General features: G+C 34.0%; 1 protein-coding gene and 1 long non-coding RNA gene across 3 annotated transcripts in view; one reads left to right on the forward strand and one right to left on the reverse strand.

The window, feature by feature from the left end:
• Positions 1-22,535, reverse strand: part of LOC131424369 (uncharacterized) — a 94,585-nt gene that overhangs the window by 17,564 nt on the left and 54,486 nt on the right. The window lies entirely within an intron of this gene.
• LOC124095997 (ras-associated and pleckstrin homology domains-containing protein 1-like) lies at positions 281-22,366 on the forward strand. 2 transcript variants are annotated; one of them, XM_046449479.2, is made up of 3 exons: positions 281-760; positions 899-1,170; positions 22,230-22,366. In XM_046449479.2, the coding sequence occupies exons 1-3, from the start codon at positions 439-441 to the stop codon at positions 22,239-22,241; spliced, it is 606 nt and encodes a 201-aa protein (XP_046305435.2). In that variant the 5' UTR covers positions 281-438; the 3' UTR covers positions 22,242-22,366. The 2 variants fall into 2 exon arrangements, with proteins under 2 accessions (XP_046305435.2, XP_058436941.1); XM_058580958.1 differs by having other exon boundaries at positions 287-1,170; positions 22,230-22,256.

Below are 22,535 nucleotides of genomic sequence, written 5' to 3' on the forward strand. Positions count from 1 at the left end.
CAGCAAACAATGCTAATTTAAGTTCTTCTATTTCTATATATATCCCTTTAATTTCTTCTGTCTGTTCTGGCCAGTGTTTCAAGAACTATGTTAAATAAAAGTGGTCAGAGAGGGCATCCCTGTATTGTTCCAGTTTTTAGAGGGAATGCCTTTAATTTTCTCCATTTAGAATGATGTCAGGCTTCTGCGACTCGGCCGGATGCGGTCGCACTCAGGTCCGCGGCCGCCCCGCCCCCGCCGCCGCCACCTGGTAGGTCCGTGGGTCCGCCAGCCAGTCACGGAGCGCGTGGCGCGGGAGCTGCCGGCGATGTCTGCGTCTCCGGGGAAGGAGCGCCGCGCCTGGGGAGGAGGCGGTGGCTGGAGGAGCGCGAGCAGTGGCAACCCTGTCCGGGGCCGCGAGGTTCGCCGGGGCCGCCGGAGGACTGAGCGGCTGTAGCGATGGAGCAGCTTTCAGATGAAGAAATTGACCATGGTGCTGAAGAAGACAGTGACAAGGAAGACCAGGACCTGGACAAAATGTTTGGAGCCTGGCTTGGGGAACTGGACAAACTCACTCAGACTTTGGATTCTGACAAACCCATAGAACCAGTGAAAAGATCTCCTCTTCGCCAGGAAACAAACATGGCCAATTTTTCTTATCGTTTCTCCATATACAACTTGAATGAAGCTCTGAATCAGGGAGAGACTGTTGATCTGGATGCCCTGATGGCCGATCTTTGCTCTATAGAGCAGGAGCTCAGCAGTATTGGTTCAGGAAATAGTAAGTGTCAAGTCACAGAAACAAAAACTACTCAGAAATTACCTGCTAACCGACATACATCAAAACATGGCACCTTGAAAGGATTATCTTCTTCATCTAATAGGATAACTAAACCTTCTCATGCTAACTACTCTCTAGATGACATCACTGCACAATTAGAACAGGCCTCCTTGAGCATGGACGAGGCTGCTCAGCAATCTCTACTAGAAGATACTAAGCCCTTAGTAACTAATCAGCACAGAAGAACCGCATCAGCAGGCACAGTGAGTGATGCTGAAGTTCGCTCTATTAGTAACTCCTCACGTTCTAGCATCACGTCTGCAGCCTCCAGCATGGATTCTTTGGATATTGATAAAGTGACACGCCCTCAAGAACTGGATTTGACATCTCAGGGGCAGCCAATTACTGAGGTAAATGGATGGAACTTTTTTCTTCCTGGAATCTTAGAGTTAAATAAAGGGGAAATTATTTTTTAAAAAATTAAGTTTAAACTCTCTTAATGCTTCTACATTTAAAACTTGTCAGTGATGGCTGTGTCACAAAGATGACTGAAAACATTTAATTTCTTCTTTTTCATTCTTTGACTTTTTGAAGTCCTTGAATTTATATCAGTTATTTCATGTAATTAAAAAATATTGAAATGTGATTTCCAAAGCCACTAATATTTACTAAGTTGATAATTGCTTTTCAACATATGTATTTAAATGAGGACATAAGAAAAACATTCATCCCGATTGTAGTTCTCTAAGATTTTAGTTTTCATGGTTTACCCCATTTTATTATCAAAGAGTCAGTGTGATGTAGTGGATTTACGATAAGTTTAACAAAAGCCGAGTTTGGTGAAAGAGAATTCATTATTTTGAGTTCTTTTTATCAAGAAGATCACAGTTCTGTTACAGAGTAACAAAAAGCAAGAAGGAAATCAACAGGTTAAATCTTGTAAAATATTGTTTAAGGAATTATAGAAAAATTTAAAATTTATGCTTATTATGTGACATTATTGATTTTTTTCTCCCTAGCTGATTTTATTAGATTAATTTACATAAGTGAGTAACTCCTAGTATATTTGTTCATGGGCCTAGCTTTTTTCTAGTACTGTAGAGCACAAAAGAAACATGAATCATGGCGGTTTAGAGGTAAACTTGAGTTTTCTTGCTGAGAAAGTTAGGAAATCATATCAATCTAAAGAATATGCTTTCATTTATTTAAAATGAAACTTTACATGGTATATTAATTACCTATAGAGAACTTGAAAACTGGTTTCTGCTTTATAATATTCAAAAATTATAATTAGCACCAGTTACTTGTCATTTTCTTGTTTTTTAGATACATCTACTGAGATTTAAGCAATATTTTATTGCAGATATGTTTTCTTTATTACTCTTTATCTTGTATGTTGAATTGGGTCAAGATGCATGAGGACAGATTATAAACTAATTATTAAGGATATTCTAACGTGTGTTTATCTTTCTGTCTGTAAAATACACTCAAAAAAGTTCAAACTATGTAAGGACAAAAGAAGTAAAAAGTGAAAAATCCCTCTCTCCCAGCAAACATACTTCAAATGATATCTAGTGATATCCATGGGCAAGGACACTAGCATTCAATGGTGTAATGTTTAATGTAATACTTTTAATAAGGTTTGGTGAATAAAGCAGGCAAAGAACTTAAAAGTCTCATCTGGTCTGTTCTTTTGCCTCACCCAGAGGGGATAGAAAAGTGGTTTAACAAGCCTGGAACTTGATTTAATGTGGTTTTTTGGGGGGAGGTCTGCTCTGTTCTGATTCAAATCAAGTAAATTGGGACAGCTCTATAGATCCCAAACCCATGTATCTAGTTATCCTCAAAAGCAAATACTATTTTTATTTTTTATTTTTTGCAAATACATTTTTTTAAAAAAAATTTAATTGGTTTTCCATGCATAGAGTTAAATAGTTCTATAAGAACATTTTAAAGTCAAATAGCTCTTTGAGGTTTGTTACAAAAAACTTGTTATACTAACACATCATATTCTATTCCCAGAGATAAGCACTTTCCTACTATTTTAACTAGTTCTTACAGTATTTAACTTCTTACCATTAAATCCACACTTACGTCACTATTTCCTGACTTTTCCCATTGTGTGTATTGTCTGCTGACTTCTTGCTCTGGAAAATGAGAATATAGCTGTCTTTAGACAACTCCCTGTACTTCTGTTCCTCCATTCTCGCAGTATATTTTGATAGGGTTACTATTCAGTGTTTTTGTTATGATTATGTATTTGCAATTTGCTTTTAAACTGTAATCTCTTACATCTCCTTTTTGAAACCTCATTTTGCTTTCCCTAAAATTCATAATTATCTTTAGATTTATAAAATAATTAAATTTTTGTGTGTTTATCACTGTTGTAATTCTAAATTTTATCCCTGTTGATTAAATCTCTCACTTGCATCAAAAAAAAAAAAAAAAAGAATGATGTCAGCCTGAGGTTAAGTGTAGATAGTCTTTACAATGTTGAGCTATGTTCCTGTTGTCCCTAGTTTTGCTAGAGTTTTGAAAATGAAAGGGTGCTGTATTTTGTGAAATGCTTTTTCTGCATCTATTGAGATGATCATATGACTTGAGTCTATTCCATATGTTGAACCAACCTTGTATCCCTGGGATGAATCTCACCTGATCATGGTGTACAATCTCTTTTTTTTTTTTTTATTGGTTGTTCAAAACATTACACAGCTCATTACAATCTTTTTAATATATTTTTGGGTATTTGATTTGCCAGAATTGTACTGAGAATTTTTACAACTATGTCCATTAGAGATATAGATCTGAAGTTTTCATTTCATGGAATAATTTGAGATGGATTGGTATTAGTTCTTCTTTCAAAGTCTTGTAGAACTCAGCTCTGAACCCATCTGGTTCTGGCCTTTTCTTTGTTGGTAGGCTTTTGATTGTGTTTCCTATTTTATTGCTTGAAATTAATGTTTTTAACTTGTGTATATCATCCTGATTCAGTTTGGATAAATTGTATGACTCTAGAAAATTGTCGATGGCTTCAATAATTTATATTTTATTGGAGTACAAATTTTCAAAATAATTTCTAATTATCTTCTGTATTTCTATAGTATCCATCATTATATTTTCTTTTTCATCATGGATTTTAATAATTTGGGCATTCTTTCTCCTCATTAGCAGGGTAAAAAATTATCAATTTTATTTATGTTTTCAAAGAAACAACTTTTTGTTATGTCATTTTTTTTTTCAATTTCATTGACCTCAGCTCTAATTTTAATTATTTCCTGTCTTCTATTACTTTTGGTGTTGACTTGTTCTTCTTTTTCTAGGGCTTTGAGATGGAAGGTTAGGTCATTTTTGGTTGACTTTTTCTTCTTTTAGGAAATGAACTCCATGCAATGAACTTTCCTGTTAGTACTGCCTTCATAGTGTTCCAGAGATTTTTATGTATTGTATCAGTGTTTTAATTACCTCTAAGAATTTTTTTTTTCATATCCTCTTTGATGTCTTCTGCAATCCATTGTTCCTTCAATAGCATATTATTTAGCCTCCAGTTGTTGGAGTAGCTTCTATTCTTTATTTTACCATTGATTTCTAATTTCATTCCATTATTATCTGATAGAATGCAGGGTAGTATCTCTACTTTTTTGTATTTGCTAAGAGTTACTTTGTGGCTTAATATATGGTCTATTTTAGAGACAGATCCATGTGCTGCTGAGAAGATAGTGTATTTCATTGTTCATGGATAAAATATTTTATATATGTCTGTTAAGTCTAAGTTATTGATTGTTCTATAGATTGAATTCTATTGATTCTTTGTTTAGCTTTTGTTTGGAAGAGCTATCCAGTGGTGAAAGAGATGTGTTAAAGTCACCCAGTATTATTGTGTTGTGGTCTACTTGACTCTTGAAATTAAGAAAAGTTTGTTTGATGAACAGAGATGCTCCATTGTTTGGGGCACATTCATTCATAATTGTTATGTCATTTTGATGTACGGTTCCCATAAGCAGTATGAGATATCTTTCTTTATCCCTTATGATTAACTTTGGCTTAATGTCTACTGTATTTAATATAAATATGGAGACCCCCGCTTCCTAACACAGTCCATATCAGTCATATGTTTTTTCCCCCACCTTTCACATTTAGTCTATGAATGTCGTTTCCTATGAGATGAGTCTCTTGAAGATAGCATATTGTTGGGTCTCTTTTTAAAATTCAATCTGCTGGTCTATATGTTTTGAATAATGAGTTTATATATTAACATTCAGGGTTATTATTGAGACATGACTTGATTCCCAGTGATTTTTAGTTTGGTTTTTAACTTGAATTAGTTTCTCCTTTGATTAATTTTTCCTTTAGTATAATACCTCTCTTTGGTGTTTTTCATGTCCTCCTCATGGAATATTTTGCCAAGAATGTATGGTAGTGCAGAATTTCTAGTTGCAAAATCTTTTAACCTTTGTTTATGATGGAATGTTTTTTATTTCATAACAAAAATTATGACACACCATTTTCTCTAAAAAAATCCATATTCTTTGTCCCTCCCCTACCTAGTTCCCAAGCAGAATTATGATTAAAATAAGCCAGCAGGCAATGCCTCTCTCCTCCCCTTGCATACTAAGGAGCAAAGAAGCAAGTGGATGGTCACCTTGCATGGAATAATATACAAGAAGTCAGGTTTATTTCTGAATTATTCAGAAAGTACAAATGTATTCAAATCCTTGCAGTTATGAGTGTAAACAGATATTAACATTTGCAGACCTTCCATAAAGAAGATACAACACTGAGTGATCTGTCCATCCAACCAGGTCACTGTTTCCTAAACATCTACTGAACATCTATGTCCCTTCCTTTCTGACCTTTCCCTGTCTGTTTAAACTATACTATAAATTCTGTTTCCCTAAAAGCAGCAATGATTGGCCTTTTCCAATAAAATTCTTTACTAGTAATGCCAATAAGCATACTTAGGACTCCTCATACAATGCTTTCTAGGAATTATAAATTGAGGAGCAGGGAAGAAGCAGCCAAGAGGTGGAAGCTACCAAATTCCTAGTTCTGAAAAGCAATGAGTGGGAGGAGAGATGTCCCACATAAAAAAAGCGCATCATACACACATATAAAAAGCTGGTCTAATCAAGCACATGTATTAATTCTAACATCAATTTATATAAGTGTGTATTCACAAAAACATACATACAAACAAAAAGCAGAACAATGATGTCATATATTTTCTTTCTAAAACATTCGTATTAAAAGCAAAGTTAAAATAAAGTCACACAAATTTAACTTCTGTCCATGAAGGAATATCTGAATCTAACTTTCTAACCCATATAACTAAAAGAAAATATAATGTGTAAATCTAATTCATGAGGACACTAGAGGGTAAATAACATAGCCAGGACTTTGGAGATACAAGATAGGAAGAGGAAGAGGAGAATACTAAGATAAACTCAACATTTCTTCTTCCTCCAAGAATTCATATCACAGACTCAAAAATGTAAGGCCAAAATCTGACAGCTAGTGCTTACTTTAGCCTCTGATTGACAGAGGCAGAAAACATACTTCCTCAATCCTATGGGGAACCACACAATGAAAGCCAAGATCCTGAAAAGGAAAGAATGACCTGGACATATACCTATCTGCCATTTGCCATGTGATCCCTTTATCTTTGAAATTATTATCAAATCTTGGTCAGGAATGGCATCTCTCATTCATGAGGACTTTATTTGATAATTCCATCTCTTATATGAAAAAATGATTTTCATATGTTCTCTGCACAATGAACTGAATATAAAGTAAAGAAAAATACAACAGATTCAAGGCATGGAAAGAAAGAAAATAGAAAAGAAAATGATGAAAAGAATGGATGAGACAAAGAGGAAAAATATTAAAATTATACCTAATAAAATTAGGCATTACTTTAAGTATAGATTTTCTGACCATCTAAACTCAAATAACAGCACACTGTAACCAAAAAACCTTACCATAGTTATATTAATAATTCATAGTTTAGAATTTAAAGCAAGAAGCATTACTGAATAAAGAAATTGGTTACTTAAAAAAAAGTAAAATCAACAACAAAAAAGATTAAATGATCCATATATATCCTCATGATGACATTAAAATAAATCAGCCTGAAAGACAAAAGATATAATCATGATAATGGAAGAAATACAATTGTCATTATTTTTAGATAACTTGTTACAAATAATTATAAGAATTTAACAAGGGTACTGGATATAGGCAATACATCCACATAGGAAAAAAATCTCTGCATTACAAATATTTTAATTATTGAATATATTTTTGTTCCAATTTATTATAAATGATGGCAGAATGCATTTCAATTCATAGTACACATATGGAGCACAATTTTTCATTTCTCTGGTTGTTCACAAAGTCAGTCACATCATTCATGTCTTCATACATGTACCTAGGGTAATGATGTCCATGTCATTCCACCATCTTTCCTATGCCTATGCCCTCTCCCTAATGTTCCCTTTCTTCCCCTTTATCCTATCCAAAGTTCCTCCATTCCTCCCGTGATCCCCCCACCCCCATTATGGGTCAGCATCCACTTACCAGAGAAAACATTTGGCCTTTGGTTTGGGGGGAATGGCTTACCTCACTTAGCATGATATTCTCCAACTCCATCTGTTTACATGCAAATGCCAATATTTTTTCTCCTTTATGCATTACAAATATTAACCAAGTATTAATACCTATAATTAACTCAATATTAACAAATAGTTCATATCAACAATTATAATTGTTCTAAGATTATCACAAATTATTCAAAGGAGATATCCAATTACATGCCCAGAGGACTTCACAAACTTAATATGCAAATGACAAGAAAAAAGGGAAAAATGCTGAGGTTTATTAGTTGTCAACTAAGTGAAAACTAACATAATGGAATACCATTACTGCTCATAAGGATGACTAATTTAAAAAAAAAAAAAACATGGTAGCAGGTATTGAGGAGATACTGAGACAACAGGACCCCTTTCATTTACAAGGAAGAAATAAAGACTGGGAGAACAAAAATTTTCTATGTAAAAGTTTTTGAATGCATCTGCTAAATTACAGAATAGGTATAGTTATGACCCAGCAATTTCACATTTGAATATGTGAAATGAATATGTGCACCAAAAACTACAAGTTTATTTTTTGAAACTCAGAAATGAAGAAACAATATAAATTTACATCAGCAATATAATGTAGCTTTAAAATTGGCATATTGAGAGCTGGGGATATAGCTCAGTTGGTAGAGTGCTGGCCTTGCATACACAAGACCCAGGTTCAATCCCCAACACATCAACAAGAACAACAACCAAAAAGTTTTATTATACAATATACATGTATGAAGATGTAAAGAAAAGAAAAGAAAATTACAGCATCTTCAGGTAAAAAAAAAAGACAAATAAAAAAAGACAGTGAAACAAATACACAAATAAATTGAGATGAATGACAACCTCACAATAGAGAATGACACAAATGTACCTTTAAAGGAAGATGGCTCACAAGCAAGAACATATTATCACTTCAAATCCCAAGGGATTACTGCATAAAAAAAAAAAAGCAATCAGAAAAAATAAACATATCTCTATGAGGAGGATGGGTAGTGACTGGGAAGTTTCCTCTAAACCGGAAGCAACATAGGTGGTATATACATGGAGATTTTCTTGCTAAAATATCATGGAATGCAACACAAAGTTACATTACTTATATGCTCTTATTTCAGAGGGAAACACTTCCTTCAAATCAATAACCTCCAACAAATAAGAAAATAAGACACAGATAGATGATGTATGGAGAATATGTAATAACAATGAAGTAAGTACTCAAAAGAACTACAACTGACACAGTGCTGCCATAGAACCCACAATAAACTCCCTCTTTCCAATTCCAATGGACATGTGTTTGGTCAGAAATCTAAAATGAAATGACCATACTACCCTCCTGGAAATATTTGTTCCTTTGCACTAATTGTCCATGTATCTCTTAGTGTTTTTTTTTCTATAGCAACATTGTATGCACTTCAGGCTAGGTTGTTGTCTGTGGTACTTTTCTTTTTTCATACTATTTACTTACCTGATCTTATCAAGTTCTTTCCCTTTACCTGTTATTTCATTGCTGATTCCTCCATAATGTATATCATTTGTATCAACACTACTTGAATTTTGTATACAAACATTAAACTGCCTATTTAATCCCCTCCAATGTAAAACTTCAAAATAAGGTTCTCAAACTTTCCTCTGAAACAGTTTCCAAATAGCTTCTCTTACTAAAACTTATTCAATTAATTAAGAAATTAAATTATTCCTAATTCACCTTTTTAACTCATGGGCTCAACCAATCTATAAGCAAGTGACAGCAGGAAGACCTCTAGAATATATCTCAATTGTTTTTATTTTTGTGTATTTGCCCAAAGATAGTTTTGGGGAGAACTGCAATTTCCTCCAAGTCTTCTCCCTACTGTAAACCAAACCTGACTCCATGCCATTTCCTCTCAAACTACCAGAATATGTATTACAGCAATCACTTCAACTTATTCACCAAAACTCTGCTCACTTCTTTCTGCTTTTGTGACAAAAATCTGAATTTGCTACCTTTCTTAGGTTATGTTAATGATGTGCCCTTTCAAATATCCTTCAACAGGAAAAAGAACACCAAACCAATGTATCTGTGTTTTACTCTGAAGCATGATACCTATCCTAAACTCTACTATAAGATTATTTGTGATTCTATGAAAAGGAGATTCAGGCATCACTTTAAAGACTTCATCATTTAACCATCCATATCAATAAATCTCATTGTTATTAATCCATATGAATGAGTACACATCTCTCCATAAAATGTCCCTGTAGTGCATGGACAGTTTATTCCTTCTATGGGTGGGTGGGCTCCATGAAAATAGCAGGCCTCTGCAGACAAGCAGCTCTTAATAGCTGGTTCTGCCTGTGGATGTTCCAGCTGACTGTGGAAACTCAACAGCCAATTTCTGCTCCAAGTGCTCCAGTGTTCTGAATCCAAAGGACAAAATGAATCTCAGAAAACCCCATAGCAGCTTCTGCCAGTGGGCTCTGCTATGGGCTGTATATATACCTCTTGGGTCAACATTATTGGTCCAAATTTCTGTTAATGTTTTTGCAAAAGTACCCACACAATTGGTTAGCTCTTGAGTCTGAACCTTTAACTCTGCCCTCCCTTCAGTTCTCCATTCACCATCTCACCATGGTACTGGGGGGCAGAGCCCAGAGACAGGCCCAAGGAACCTGACTCCCCTGGGTCCTGTCCAGCTTTGCAGGACAGACTGGGCCAAGGGCCCAACACAACTGTTTGCATTCCAGCCCATCCAGAGCCACTCCTGGAAGAGCAGGCTAAGCAATAAGTGGAGTAATAACTAATAACTTCCATTCTCAAAAGTATAACTAATACCAGCATCAATGGATACATACTTTAAAAAACCTCCATTTATTTGTGCATAATTTTAATAGTAGATAACTGTGTATTAGCTTGTTTATAAAGTAGACAAATATCTCAGAGCCACCAGGCAGGGAAACACACACACACATCACACACACACACACACACACACACACACACACACCCTTATCTGTATTGCCTTGATATTTAAGTTTGGACAACAGTATTTTCAAAATGTACCATATTCAGGGCTGAATATGTGATTACCTTTAGTTCATAGTCTAGACATAAATGCCTTCATAATATTTAAGACTGCTGTTACATGATTGCAGCTTTAAGAAAGCAAAGGTAAATCTTGACCAGATAATTTAGCAAAGAATACAACAAAAGCAGCATTAAGAGAATTTTATACTACAAACCTTCAAGTTGCTACTAAATGAGATTTCTTTGAAATATAGATCAATTGAACTAGATTACTGAATTTTAGCTCCTGTCAACATCATAACAAAATACATATAAAATTGTTCACTGGTCTTAACTCCACACTTCTATCTGCTACCGTGTTATTTATGTTCCTTGATTTACCATGCAGATCTAAAAAAGGCACATTCAAGGAGGGCTTACAACACATGACTTCTGAAACTTTACATCAAGGTATTTTTGAAACTCAAGCCAGGAAAAGGATGCCATCAAAGGCATATCTCTAATGAACTTCATATCATAGAAGGTTTGGTATTTAATACTGATATAAAAAGAAAGATCTACAAATCAGAATGACCTATAAAAGAAAATGCCTACAAATTGATAAGACTAGGACCTCTGAGAATTAAAATCCCAATAAAAATGATGTCTGGTGCCTTGAGAGTTAACTTCCAACCTTTGCAAATGTAATGCACTGTGTCAGAGCAGGGAAATCATTTGACAATGTTTATTAAAAGATAAGAAAAAATATTAATTTTCTCCCAAAGCTATAAAATATTTTCAATCCTGTTCATAGTAAATCTATGTCAGAATAAACACACTTGAAGATAAAACACAACAGATCCTTAATATTATTTTCTATGTCACATGCTTTTTATACTATTTTTACCAAAAAAAAAAAAATAGAAAAAACTTCAAAATAATATAATTTATAATGACAGTATACAATATTTGCTCATCAATTCTAGTATTTCCTTTTTCTTTCCCCAAAGCAATCTGCTCCAATGGAATAAAATCTCCTGTCATTTTGCAAATTCTGAGAGGCCATTTTTATTATGTCCTTCTGATATCCTTTTTGAAGATATATAGCACATGAGAAGAAAATCCTTCCACCGTTTATTCCCCTGATTTTATTTTTTCACTTTTGTTTCTAATATGCTGAAGTTCAACACAATAATCCAAAAGTTTTCACCACTCTCTGCTGGCATTACTATTTGAAAATTTCTTTCCCATAAGCAATAAGGTATATAAACAAATGATACATTCTTTTTTTTCTAAAGAATACATTTCAAGGGGTTGGAGTTTTGGCTCTGTATTAGAACACTTGCCTCCCACATGTGAGTTACTTGGTTTGATCCTCAACATCACATGAAAATAAAGACATTGTGTCCATCTACAACTAAAAATAAAAAAGAAAACATTTAAATCATTTATATCATTTTATAGCAAAGGAAGATTCCACAAGCATGTCCTGTTCTGTGAATCAATCAATTCCAAAGGAAAGTAGATGTGGTGTTAATTCCAGTGCCTGGAAATCCTGATGCAGGCTCACCAGATGATGAAAACTGAGGTATGCAGTATATAGGGGCCAACATGGCATTCAGTAGCTTTAGGGCATGTCAAAATTCACAACTACCCCATAGTCAATGACAGCAAACACCTTCCCTGTTCTTGCCTCTGAACATTAACTTGCCTTTCTACCTTTCCTTCAAAGTAGGCGCACTCTTCTGGAAACAAAGCCCAAACAGAAACAACCTCCCATGAGTATACAACAGAAACCACAGTTGTCTTTTTACAGGATTTCAATCCATGTAGGCCATGTTTGAGACTTATTTACAACCATAGGAGACTGTTAACTCTTCTTGCTTAATGAAAGGTCAAAACAACATATTTGCATATGCAAAAGTAGGTGCTGTAACAGGTTTTGCTACTCTTAAAGAGGTTTATCTACAACAGTTGTTACAAAGGCATTGGTGCTCTGATGGGGAGTCAAAACCTCACCATTTGTACATGTGTGTTCTAAATGACAATGCAATTAAAAACTAATTGATACATCTTCTCTCATCTTTTTACATATCTGTATAAAGCAATATTGGGTTATTTTACCAATCAATCCAGGATAAAAAAAAGTAAAAGAGGAATGCTGCCATCTAAAAGTAATGTGTACATTTGATCATTTCAAGACAATCCTTTTTACCATTGTCATATAGTATAAGGTAACAGATACTGAATTTTAATCTAGTATTATTACATAGAGAAAAATTTTCACAATCTTAATAATTTCAATTTCTGAGATAAGGAACTAAAATAACTGCATTTTCTGATTTCTGCCACCTTAATTGTTTTCCTTAATTTATTTTCAAGTTAGTTTTGGATCTAAAAATAATGTAATTTTATGCATTGGTTTTTACCTCTAACTTTTAGCTTCAATTCAGACAATACATTATTTTCTACTTAGGTTGAAATTTCCTTTATGAGGCTACTTCCACACTGCAAAGGCTGAGTTTGATCATGAACCCTTACTGACCAGAATGGCTTGCTTTAGACATATACTTAAGTATAGTATATGTCCCAAGCTCCAAGTTGGATGTTCTTTCTATGGTCTAATTTGCTTGTCAAAAGATGTCACAATTACAGATCTACACCATCTATGTAAACTTAGCATTACATGAAATAAATTATTTTCTGCACTTTTTTATTTTTCAAAATAGACAATCTCTAATAAATGTAAAAGAATTGAAGAGTTCAAGTAAACTTAACTATAAATAAAATAACCTGGCACATGATTGAAAAAAAATACGTACACATAGACACCTTTAAATTTATTATCCATCATCAATACCAAAAACCTTGTCTCCTGTTTAAAAGAACAGAGATAGCATGAAGTTCCACATTTTCAAACTGACTTAAAAATAATGAACAACTTATTAAACAGAAGATTTCCAACAACAAAATTTATATCAAATTTGTTATGAAAACTAATCTTTGCAATATGAGGGTAAAACATCCACTTATTCCAAATGTTTCTGCAACTTCAACTGTATAGTTCTGAAATTTAGTATTAACATCCAGGAATGTTAAGAACTTGCTACAACAGTTGTTTGCAAAAGTTTTTATCTATTTGTTTTTATGATGGGAAGGTGGTATCTGACAATGGAAAGGAAGAAAGTCTACACCTACAGTCAACTGATTAAAAATTTCCCCCCTTTTTTTCCTTTGTTTTGTTACTTAAACATTTAAAAATTAAAATATCATTTAGTCAAAAAAAAAAGGTATTTAGTGGCTGTTTCTAACAACTGAGATGAGACATCATTATGACTCCTTCAAAGACTTTCCAAATTTTTTAAAACTAAAATTATTTATTCAATAGGTTGTAACTGCCTTTTCTGAGCCACACTAATTCATATTGTGAATAAATATTTAGACTATATTTTAAATGTGTACAATGTACTTGAGGGAATGCCACATTTCCAGGATGTCATGTAAATACAATCTGATCAAAAACATCCCACTTTTACAATAAAAGCCCAGCTAAGAAACACAACAGTTCAGCCAAGAAGAGAAAATTGTTAACCAGGAAAACTGTAGCACTGGGAAATAACACCAGTTACGTAAACAGTTGTAATTTTTTAAAGTTCTAAAAGCTGTTTTTGTTGAAATAGACGTCACATAAACAATATACACCTACTTTAAATAAACATTAACCATGTTTCCTAAAAACTTACCATTTGTACAAAGATGACATATTTATTTAATAACCAAAAAACAATTAAGTAACTTTTATACACTGACAGAGAGCAATTTCTAAGGTGCTCCTTTAAAAGTTGAAAAAATATATAGGATCCAATTGTGTTAAGTTACCATTTGTGAAAAAACTACATGTATACACATATGATTATACATGCATTGATTGATTCTAGAAAAGTATAAAGAAGCTGATTATTATGTTACTCACTGAAAAGGGAAAATTAACAGTTTATGTTTCCCAAACCTTTTCATGACAATACATACATATCAATTATTACATAACACATTGGAACAAATGAAGAACCAGTTTTCCCAGGCTGGAGAGACACAGCATGTTGTATGTTACCTATTTTAACAAATTAAAGTAAAATCAAATAAGCCAAATTTAAAAGCTTATACATGAATAGGGAAAAAAAACATTTTTTGTAGTTTAAAATCTTTAAAAATTAGCCCATATTAGAAAATCTAACTTCACAGTAATCCCTCAATCTTTCTAAAAATATGTTGCTGATGTTAATAAAATTTATAGTATAAGAACCAAAAGTCCTTAAACCAGTGTTCCTTGTGCAAAGCTTCACCACACCATGATGTATTTTACTTTACTCTTAGTATTTCAAAAATTTAAATGAAATTACATTTTTTACTCAAGATAAAAATGCTAAAACGAAGTCAGATTTTATGCATGACTCTATTAGCCTTTTTTAAAAATTTCTAACATATACTTGTATACACCAAGTAAGTCAAGAAGTTGCAGCCAATATTCACATGCATTTGATTGAAAAAGATAAAAATAACTTATGACTTTTTGCTTTAATGAATACAATTTTTGGCTAGATAAAAATATTCAAAAGAGGGGGAGAATAAGAGAACTTTTTGGTGATGACTCAGGGCTAGAGCTATACATGTTACTCTGACCCCAAGGAATAGAGGATGTGTGTTAGAGAGCACATTTTGTTAAAAAATAAAATTCAGATTTTTTTCCAGCTTTCAGAATGTCCTTTAAGTTTGCTTTCATACTGAAACTATGTAGTAGGTAGTTGTATTAGTTTTCATGGAAATTTTTAAGCCAATAATTGCTTGTTACATATTTGGGAATTGATGGTATATAATAACAAATGACATGACTTAGGAATTCCAAGACAACAGGATGAAATCAAGACAAATGTTTAAAAGTAGGTGGTGAAAAACTGGAACTCAAACAAAAAGACAAAGAGAAGTAGATCTGGGTGGCTAGAAATAAAAAGATGGATTCAACACTTTTTCCAGCAAGAGAAATATTCACTATTTCATGAATAATAAGGGAGATTCAGTGCCATTGGGGTATTTAAGAAGGTGTTAATACTGACTTCTACTTGGCTACTAATGTCTTATCATTCAGTCAAAAATATCTGTGTGTGTGCCATGTTCCAGACCCTGTTTCCAGTACTAAGACTTCAATAATTCAGTCATCCAAAAGTTTTTAAGAATTGAGAAGGGGAAAAATTGATGTAAATATTTATTCACAGAAAGAAAGAAATATACTGTCATGTGTAACAAATTAAATAAAAAGGAAGAAAGAAACTATAGCCATAAGGACAAATAAAGTAACAATCCAAACAATTAAGGATGACACCCTAATCTAGGAGAGTAGAAATGGACAGATGTGAGGTTTATAAATTAGTGATTAAGATTTTAAAAAGAAAAGAAAACTGAAAGAGCTTTCAGATTTTAAAGTTAGGCAAGTGCTTGACAACCAAACTATCCCTTAGCCCCTTCCTAAATTTCATTTTGAGACAGAGTCTAAGTTGCTGAGGTTGGTCCCAAAACTTGGAATCCTTATGCTTCAGCTTCTCCAGTAACTTGGATTATTGGCATGTGTCACCATACCTGACTTAATAGAGACTTTAATAAAATTATTTCTAAAGGAAATCATAAACTAATTTTCTTATCATAAAGTTACACAATGATTTTAAAGATGGATAGTAGATTGCTTTGCTCTCACAGATCTTGAAACATATTATAGGTTGTGAATGTTTTTAAAGTGTGTGAAGTGGCCCCAGGATCAATGGTGCTAATAGTCTTTGTTTTATCCATGAAGTTCAGATGGTTCTTGGAGAAAAATGATGTGGCCATTTTAAAAAATATATATTTATTTATTATTTATTTATCTATGTATATATGTAGTTATTTATTTATAATTATAGGTGGATACAATGTCTTTATTTTTTACTTTATATGATTCTGAGAATCGCACCCAGCACCTCACACATGCTAGGTGAGCACTCTACTGCTGAGCCACAAACCCTGCCCAACATGTGGCCCTTTGAACCCATCATTTCTATCCTCAGAGAGTGTGTGAGAGTGCGGTCAGTGTGGTTAACAAGGTTCAGACATTATACACAGGTCTGAAAATTTTATATTGCTTCCATTTTCTCTTTCCCTGCCCCATAGAGGTCTCCACTGTGCCCAGATACTCAAGTGAGAGTTAACTCTCATTGGTGTATTTTCTCATCAGACTCAGGAAAGTCCAGGAGTAGGGGAGGCCAATAGGATCAACTACTTTATTTTTCCATATAGCATGTGTTTTATAAACCAAATGTTTTGCTGGGCACAGTGGTACATCCTATAATCCTACCAGCTCGAGAGACTAGGCAGTAGGATCCTGGGTTCAAAGCCAAGCTCAGCAACTTCGTGAGGTTCTAAGCAACTCACTGAGGACCTGTCTCTAAATAAAATATTTAAAAGGGGAAAGAGAGACTGGGAATGTGGCTCAGTGATTGAACACCCCTGGGTTCAATCCCCAGTACCAAAAAAAAAAAAAAAATCATTCTTAGTGTGTAGACAAGTGCCAAATTATCTTATGAGTGATGGTAGTTTTCTTTGAGCCAAAAAGTGTACCCTATTTACCACTTTAGAATTATTATGGACTTCTTCTCGGTATATGTAAGAGACCTCTGTGGTACCTGTATTCTGGGTGTGACTGCCTAAGCCTGTTTCCCTGGGATAACAAATGCTGTGGGATCAACTGTACACTGAACTGTCCTCCTGTATTCTCTAATAGGCTTTGTTGTGTATTTCACTATATCAGGGTACTGATGTGTGTGTCTCTTAGTCCCTACACAAAACCATATAAAACCACCAAACATAACTGCAGTTGCATCTGGAGAAGAGAAAACCTGGGGACAGATAAAGAACAATTCTAATTAGCAAACAACAGTCTGTCAAAAATAAAAACTCACACCTGTAGCATTTTACATTTTGTAAAGTTCCATCACATATTTGGAAACTCTATAACAACCTCATATTTTATACATGTGTAAAGCTCAGTGATAAAGTGACTTAACCAACAAGAAGCAAGATTTAAATAGTTCAAGAACTTACCATATTAGCTATCTTTTCTATATAAGTCATATTTCAACCTAAATCTTTTGCAAACAATCTTATACAACTTGGTGTGGAAACTAAATACACCTGGGTAAGACACCCTGCATGTCATACAACTGGGTGCTGAACATTGGCATGTCACAACAGGTTACAGGTATGCCAAGATGCTGATCCTTTCCACCCTCTGGGGGGCTGAGGGAACCTGGGGCAGCCAGGGCCTTCAGACCAATTGCTACCAGCAAAGGCACTGTTCAGACTCCATCACATTATACATGTGCTATGGCACAAATATAGTTGGGAGGTACTACCACAGAAGTATTAACTGGATAAGAAAATTTAACTATGACAGCTCAGTTACCTGACAGTGACGTGGCACATTGTATTCAGGATGTCAGGATGGCTACAGCTATAAAATGATAAGACTACTCTACTGTGGGTTAAAGTACAGAATTGTAATACAGTTTACAAAGAAAGAAATACTTTGGCAATTTTTCTGTATCTAAAATAAGTAAGTCTTTCTAGTTCCTCACTATGTGGAAATCAAAAACCTGTTTTTTTTTTGTTTTTTTTTTTTTAAGTCCATTAAAGAATTCAAGCCAAGAGCAAGCAGTTCATTTCAATTGACAGAACACATTTTTTTTTCTGGGAAGATATTTGTCTCTGCTTCTTAGCATCACCTCTACTTGGATTGCCATTATGAGAATATATAATAATTTTTATACAATACTAAAACTGAACTCCTTGTCAGCTGAGCTCTATAAAACTAAGAAATTGTTATGAACTAACTTTATTATTTCTATATGGAAAAAATGCAAAACAAAATTCTACAGGATTACACATTTTTCAGCTCTTCAAACAAAGTGTCATACAATCTTGATTTAACATTCTTAGGCTTCAGTTACTTTATCTGATATTTGAAGATTACAAAGCCAACCAATCCAAGTGCTATTATAGGAATTGACTAAAAAAATAATAATATAACAAAGGCGTTAAGTGAAGACTAAGTATATTGGTGTAGGATATTTTCCCAGCTACCAAAAAACTAATGAGTTTGGCATTCTAGCAGTTGATAGAAAAATGTGTAGTCTTCCTGACATGCAAAGATAAAGGCATCAATAAAATGGGCATAGAAAAGTTTACAAACTTCAATCCAAAAGAGTAAACTTTCTAGTTTTATTTAATACATGTAAAAGAATGCTCTGCATTATGGTTTACACCTTACAGATCTGGGCAGAAGCTGAACCTTATAAAAGGAGAATGGTTCTCTGCAACTTTCTGCACAACAACCCTTCTCTGGGTCACAAGAATGAACCTGTGGAATCTAAAAAATAAGAACAGGATCTGGAAACTAGAATCAATGTTTGATCTTGGGAAAGATAATCAATATTTCATTACTTTAACTTCAATATGAGAATAATTATGCCCCCTAAAGAGTTGTTTTAAAAATAAACATACATAATTTTTAGAAGTATCAGATTTATTGTAAGCTCTACAGTGTTAGCTATCTTTAGTTTTCAATATTACCAAATTACATATACCCTGCTAACCCCTGGTAACTCCATACATATACCCCTGTGTAGCTACACTCAGCCTACAGACACAGAAATGCAAAATCAACTTTTTTCAAAATTAAGGTCTAAGCTTCCTTTACATTTCCTTAGTTTTTAAGCTAATGCTGGTTGCTGCTACAGGATACCACACTACATTCTGTCCGATGTACCCTTAGGCTATCCTTGGCTATGAGTTTCTCAGACTATGTTTTTGTTGATATTGAGAGTATTGAGGCATGCTGGTGAGGTATTTTATAGATAATCCCTCAGCTGAGACCAGCCTGATGTTTATCTCCTGGTTAGATGGGGTGATGGGATTTTTCAGGGAATGCACTACAGGGGGGTAAACATGAAGCTAACTGTTGACAATGACCTTAAGGATCTGGCTGAGGGAAGATGTCAGGTTTTTATACTGTGAAGTCAATTCTTTATCCTCCTTTCTGTACTGCACTCTCTGTAGGGAAGTCAGCAGGCTCAGCCCACAGTGGAATAGTTGGGAGTTATGTTTCACCTCCTTAAAGTATCTACATAAATTATTTGGAATTCATATGTAATAAAATGTCTATCTACCCTTGTTTCTATTTTTACTTATTTTTTTTGATATGGACCCATAGAAATTTATTTTATAGGTTTTTTTTTTTTCTAAACATGACCTTATTTTCTGGCACCACAGCATTCTACAGTGTATATTTTCTGCACTGATGCTATAATCAATACAATTTTTAAAAATATCCCTTTTAAAAAAATAGAGAATTGTATTTGAAACCAATATATAGGCACTAGGTATATTTGTAGGTTTTAAGCCCTCTCAGCAGAGCAAAAAAATACATGTGTTTATATTATTATTAGTTCTATAGACTCAATAATCTATTAAAAATAGGAATTATCACTATGATGCTCCTACTAAAGGGCACTTGTCAGTATATCAATATGTTCTTATAGGCACTAACTACCTCATAAAGCAATCATTTCCCATATTAGATATGAATTTAATTCTTAGCATATATCTTTGAATAACTTGTATTTATTTGGTCCCATTCTGACTACTAAAATAATATAAGACAAATTCTCTATTTGACATTAACTATTCTTTAATAAAACACTTTGTAGTACCAAACCTATCCAGGTTCCTTTGATGCTGCATTAACCAACCCAATTTTTATTCCTTTCTTCCCATGGCATAGTTTCCCAGTTCTTCTACAGCATGGTTGCTCCAAATAAACTTTAGTTTAAATTAACATGTAAAATTCAGATCCGAATACAATACTATAGAGATTTATCCATTTGACAACATACTTCCTTGTTAATCATTATATTTTAACAGTCAAGTCAGAAATCCTGCAGATTTCTCAAGCTCAAAATAGCCAAAACTAAATTTATCTTTTCCTTTCTCCATTATCTTCATCAATTTTGGCCTATATGACCAAAACAAAAACTGGATAAATAATAAATTTATTTCTTATAGTACTGAAGCCTGACATTGAAATGCTATCGTGGTCCAGTTCTGGTGAGGGCCCTCTTCCAGGTTGCAGATGACTGTCTCTCCCTATATCCTCATATGGCTAAAGAAGTGAGAGAAGTCTCTGGGGTCTTTTGTATAAGGGCCTTAATTCCACTCATAAGGACTCCAGCCTCATGACCTAATTACTACCAAAAGCCCAATGTAATAACACTATCATATTGGGGTTAGGATTTCAACATATGAATTTTGGAGGAGCACAAATATTCAATTCACACATTTATTTCTATACTTCATTATACTCCAACTACATTTCTCCTCCTAACTTTCCTATGTCAGTACCTAGACTAGTAATGCCTAGTTATTTGCTACTATCATGCATTCCCTCTCTATAGCATCCACTTATTAAAAATACTATGCAATTTAACAGTCCACATGTTCATCTGAACTGCTGGAATTTAAATTCTGGGTATGCCCTTACCAGGCAGGTGGCCTTTCACAAGTAGCTTATCCCCCTGCCCCCGTGCAACTCAAGTTTCCTAATTTGTAAAATGAAAATAAAAATAACACTTCACTCAGAATGCTGCTAGCAGGATTAAGTTAGTTCATATGAATAACTTAAAAAAAATGATCAGCCCATATCCCATAGTGAGTATAGAATAAATATCAGCTGGTATTGTCATTATTGTCAACTCCATAACATCTAACAGAACTCTGTTTTCATCATTATTATCACTGCCCATTATGTCCAAGCCCTTCATTATTCTCACCTAAATAGCTTCCAAACTGATATCTCTGCATCCCTTCTTGCCATATTCTTGTTTTTATAACTTGATGATATCATCTCCTAATTTAAAATGCTTTGCTACTATCCTTGGAAAAAAATTCAGATTGTTGAGCATAGCATACTAGACCCTAGATAATCCAGTAAATTTCCCTAGCCACCTTTATCCCCTCTAGTCTCCTAACATGAATGTTTGAGTCACATTAATTTATCCTGTTTTTCTCTTTGCATGTCATTGATTAACTTTGAATTAGCTCAAAACCAGATGTTCTCTTTTTTAAAGCAGGTTCTCAAGTTGGCCAAAACACTGAAACTTTGCTGCCCTCTCATCCTATCTTAAGTATTCCCACTTTCACAGAGAAAAGAACTAAAAAGTATTGATTCTTTCATACAGGAATGTTTCCATGGAATTTTCTATGTGTCTGTTTTAGCAATAAACACACTGATCACTGAAATTCCAAAGTGTAGTTGGAAGATCAGTAGCATCACTGTCATCCAGGAGTTTCTTAGAAATGTTAATTATAACATATAACACACAGACCCAGAGAACTCAAATTTCCATCAGTGTCCCAGGACTCTATTTTGTGACAACCTGTCTGGGTGATGCTTTGGTGAGCCATTAGAGTATGTAAAATCATGCTCTAATGATGATTTTACCAACTATATTTGAAGACATGCTAGAGTCAAAATTATATTAATGCAAATATTAATTACTAACCACATTAGACAAATAAGGCAATCCTGAAAAAATGATAATGGTAAATCTAAACCATTTATAATTCATAAGCAAAATAATACCTGGGCCATTGTCTCCCATATTGGTGCTATTTGGATGTGTTGGAAACTTTAATTGGTGGGGCCTAGTGAGAGGGCTTTAGGTCACTGGGGCATGTCCTGGTTGGGGGTTAATGAAACTCTGGTCCCTTCTTCTCTTTTTGCTTCCAGGCTTTGAGTTGAACCGTTGTGCTCTGCCATACACTCTTCCTATGAGGCACTACCAGAGTCCCCCGAAATTGTGGACTAAGACATCTAAAACTGTGAGCTAAGAAGAATCTCTTCTTCTATAAGTTGATTACTCAGGTATTTGTCATCGTGATTGAAAGCTGACTATCACAAGTGTACCTAGCGGATACACCAATAACAAAATACTCTGCCACAGACAGTAATTCTAGCCAGCTATTTCATGGGCCTGAGCAGCTAGAGATCTACAACATATCCAGGTTTTTTCATACTCTGACTTCTGATAGAATA

The sequence above is a fragment of the Marmota monax genome, unplaced genomic scaffold (genome assembly GCF_021218885.2).
Source record: "Marmota monax isolate L192 unplaced genomic scaffold, Marmota_monax_Labrador192_F-V1.1 WCK01_AAM20220418_F8-fsc00137, whole genome shotgun sequence".
Classification (NCBI taxonomy): domain Eukaryota; kingdom Metazoa; phylum Chordata; class Mammalia; order Rodentia; family Sciuridae; genus Marmota; species Marmota monax.

Excerpts from the sequence above, each read along its gene's own strand:
- LOC124095997 (XM_058580958.1), top strand. The coding sequence starts at position 439 with ATGGAGCAGCTTTCAGATGAAGAAATTGACCATGGTGCTGAAGAAGAC.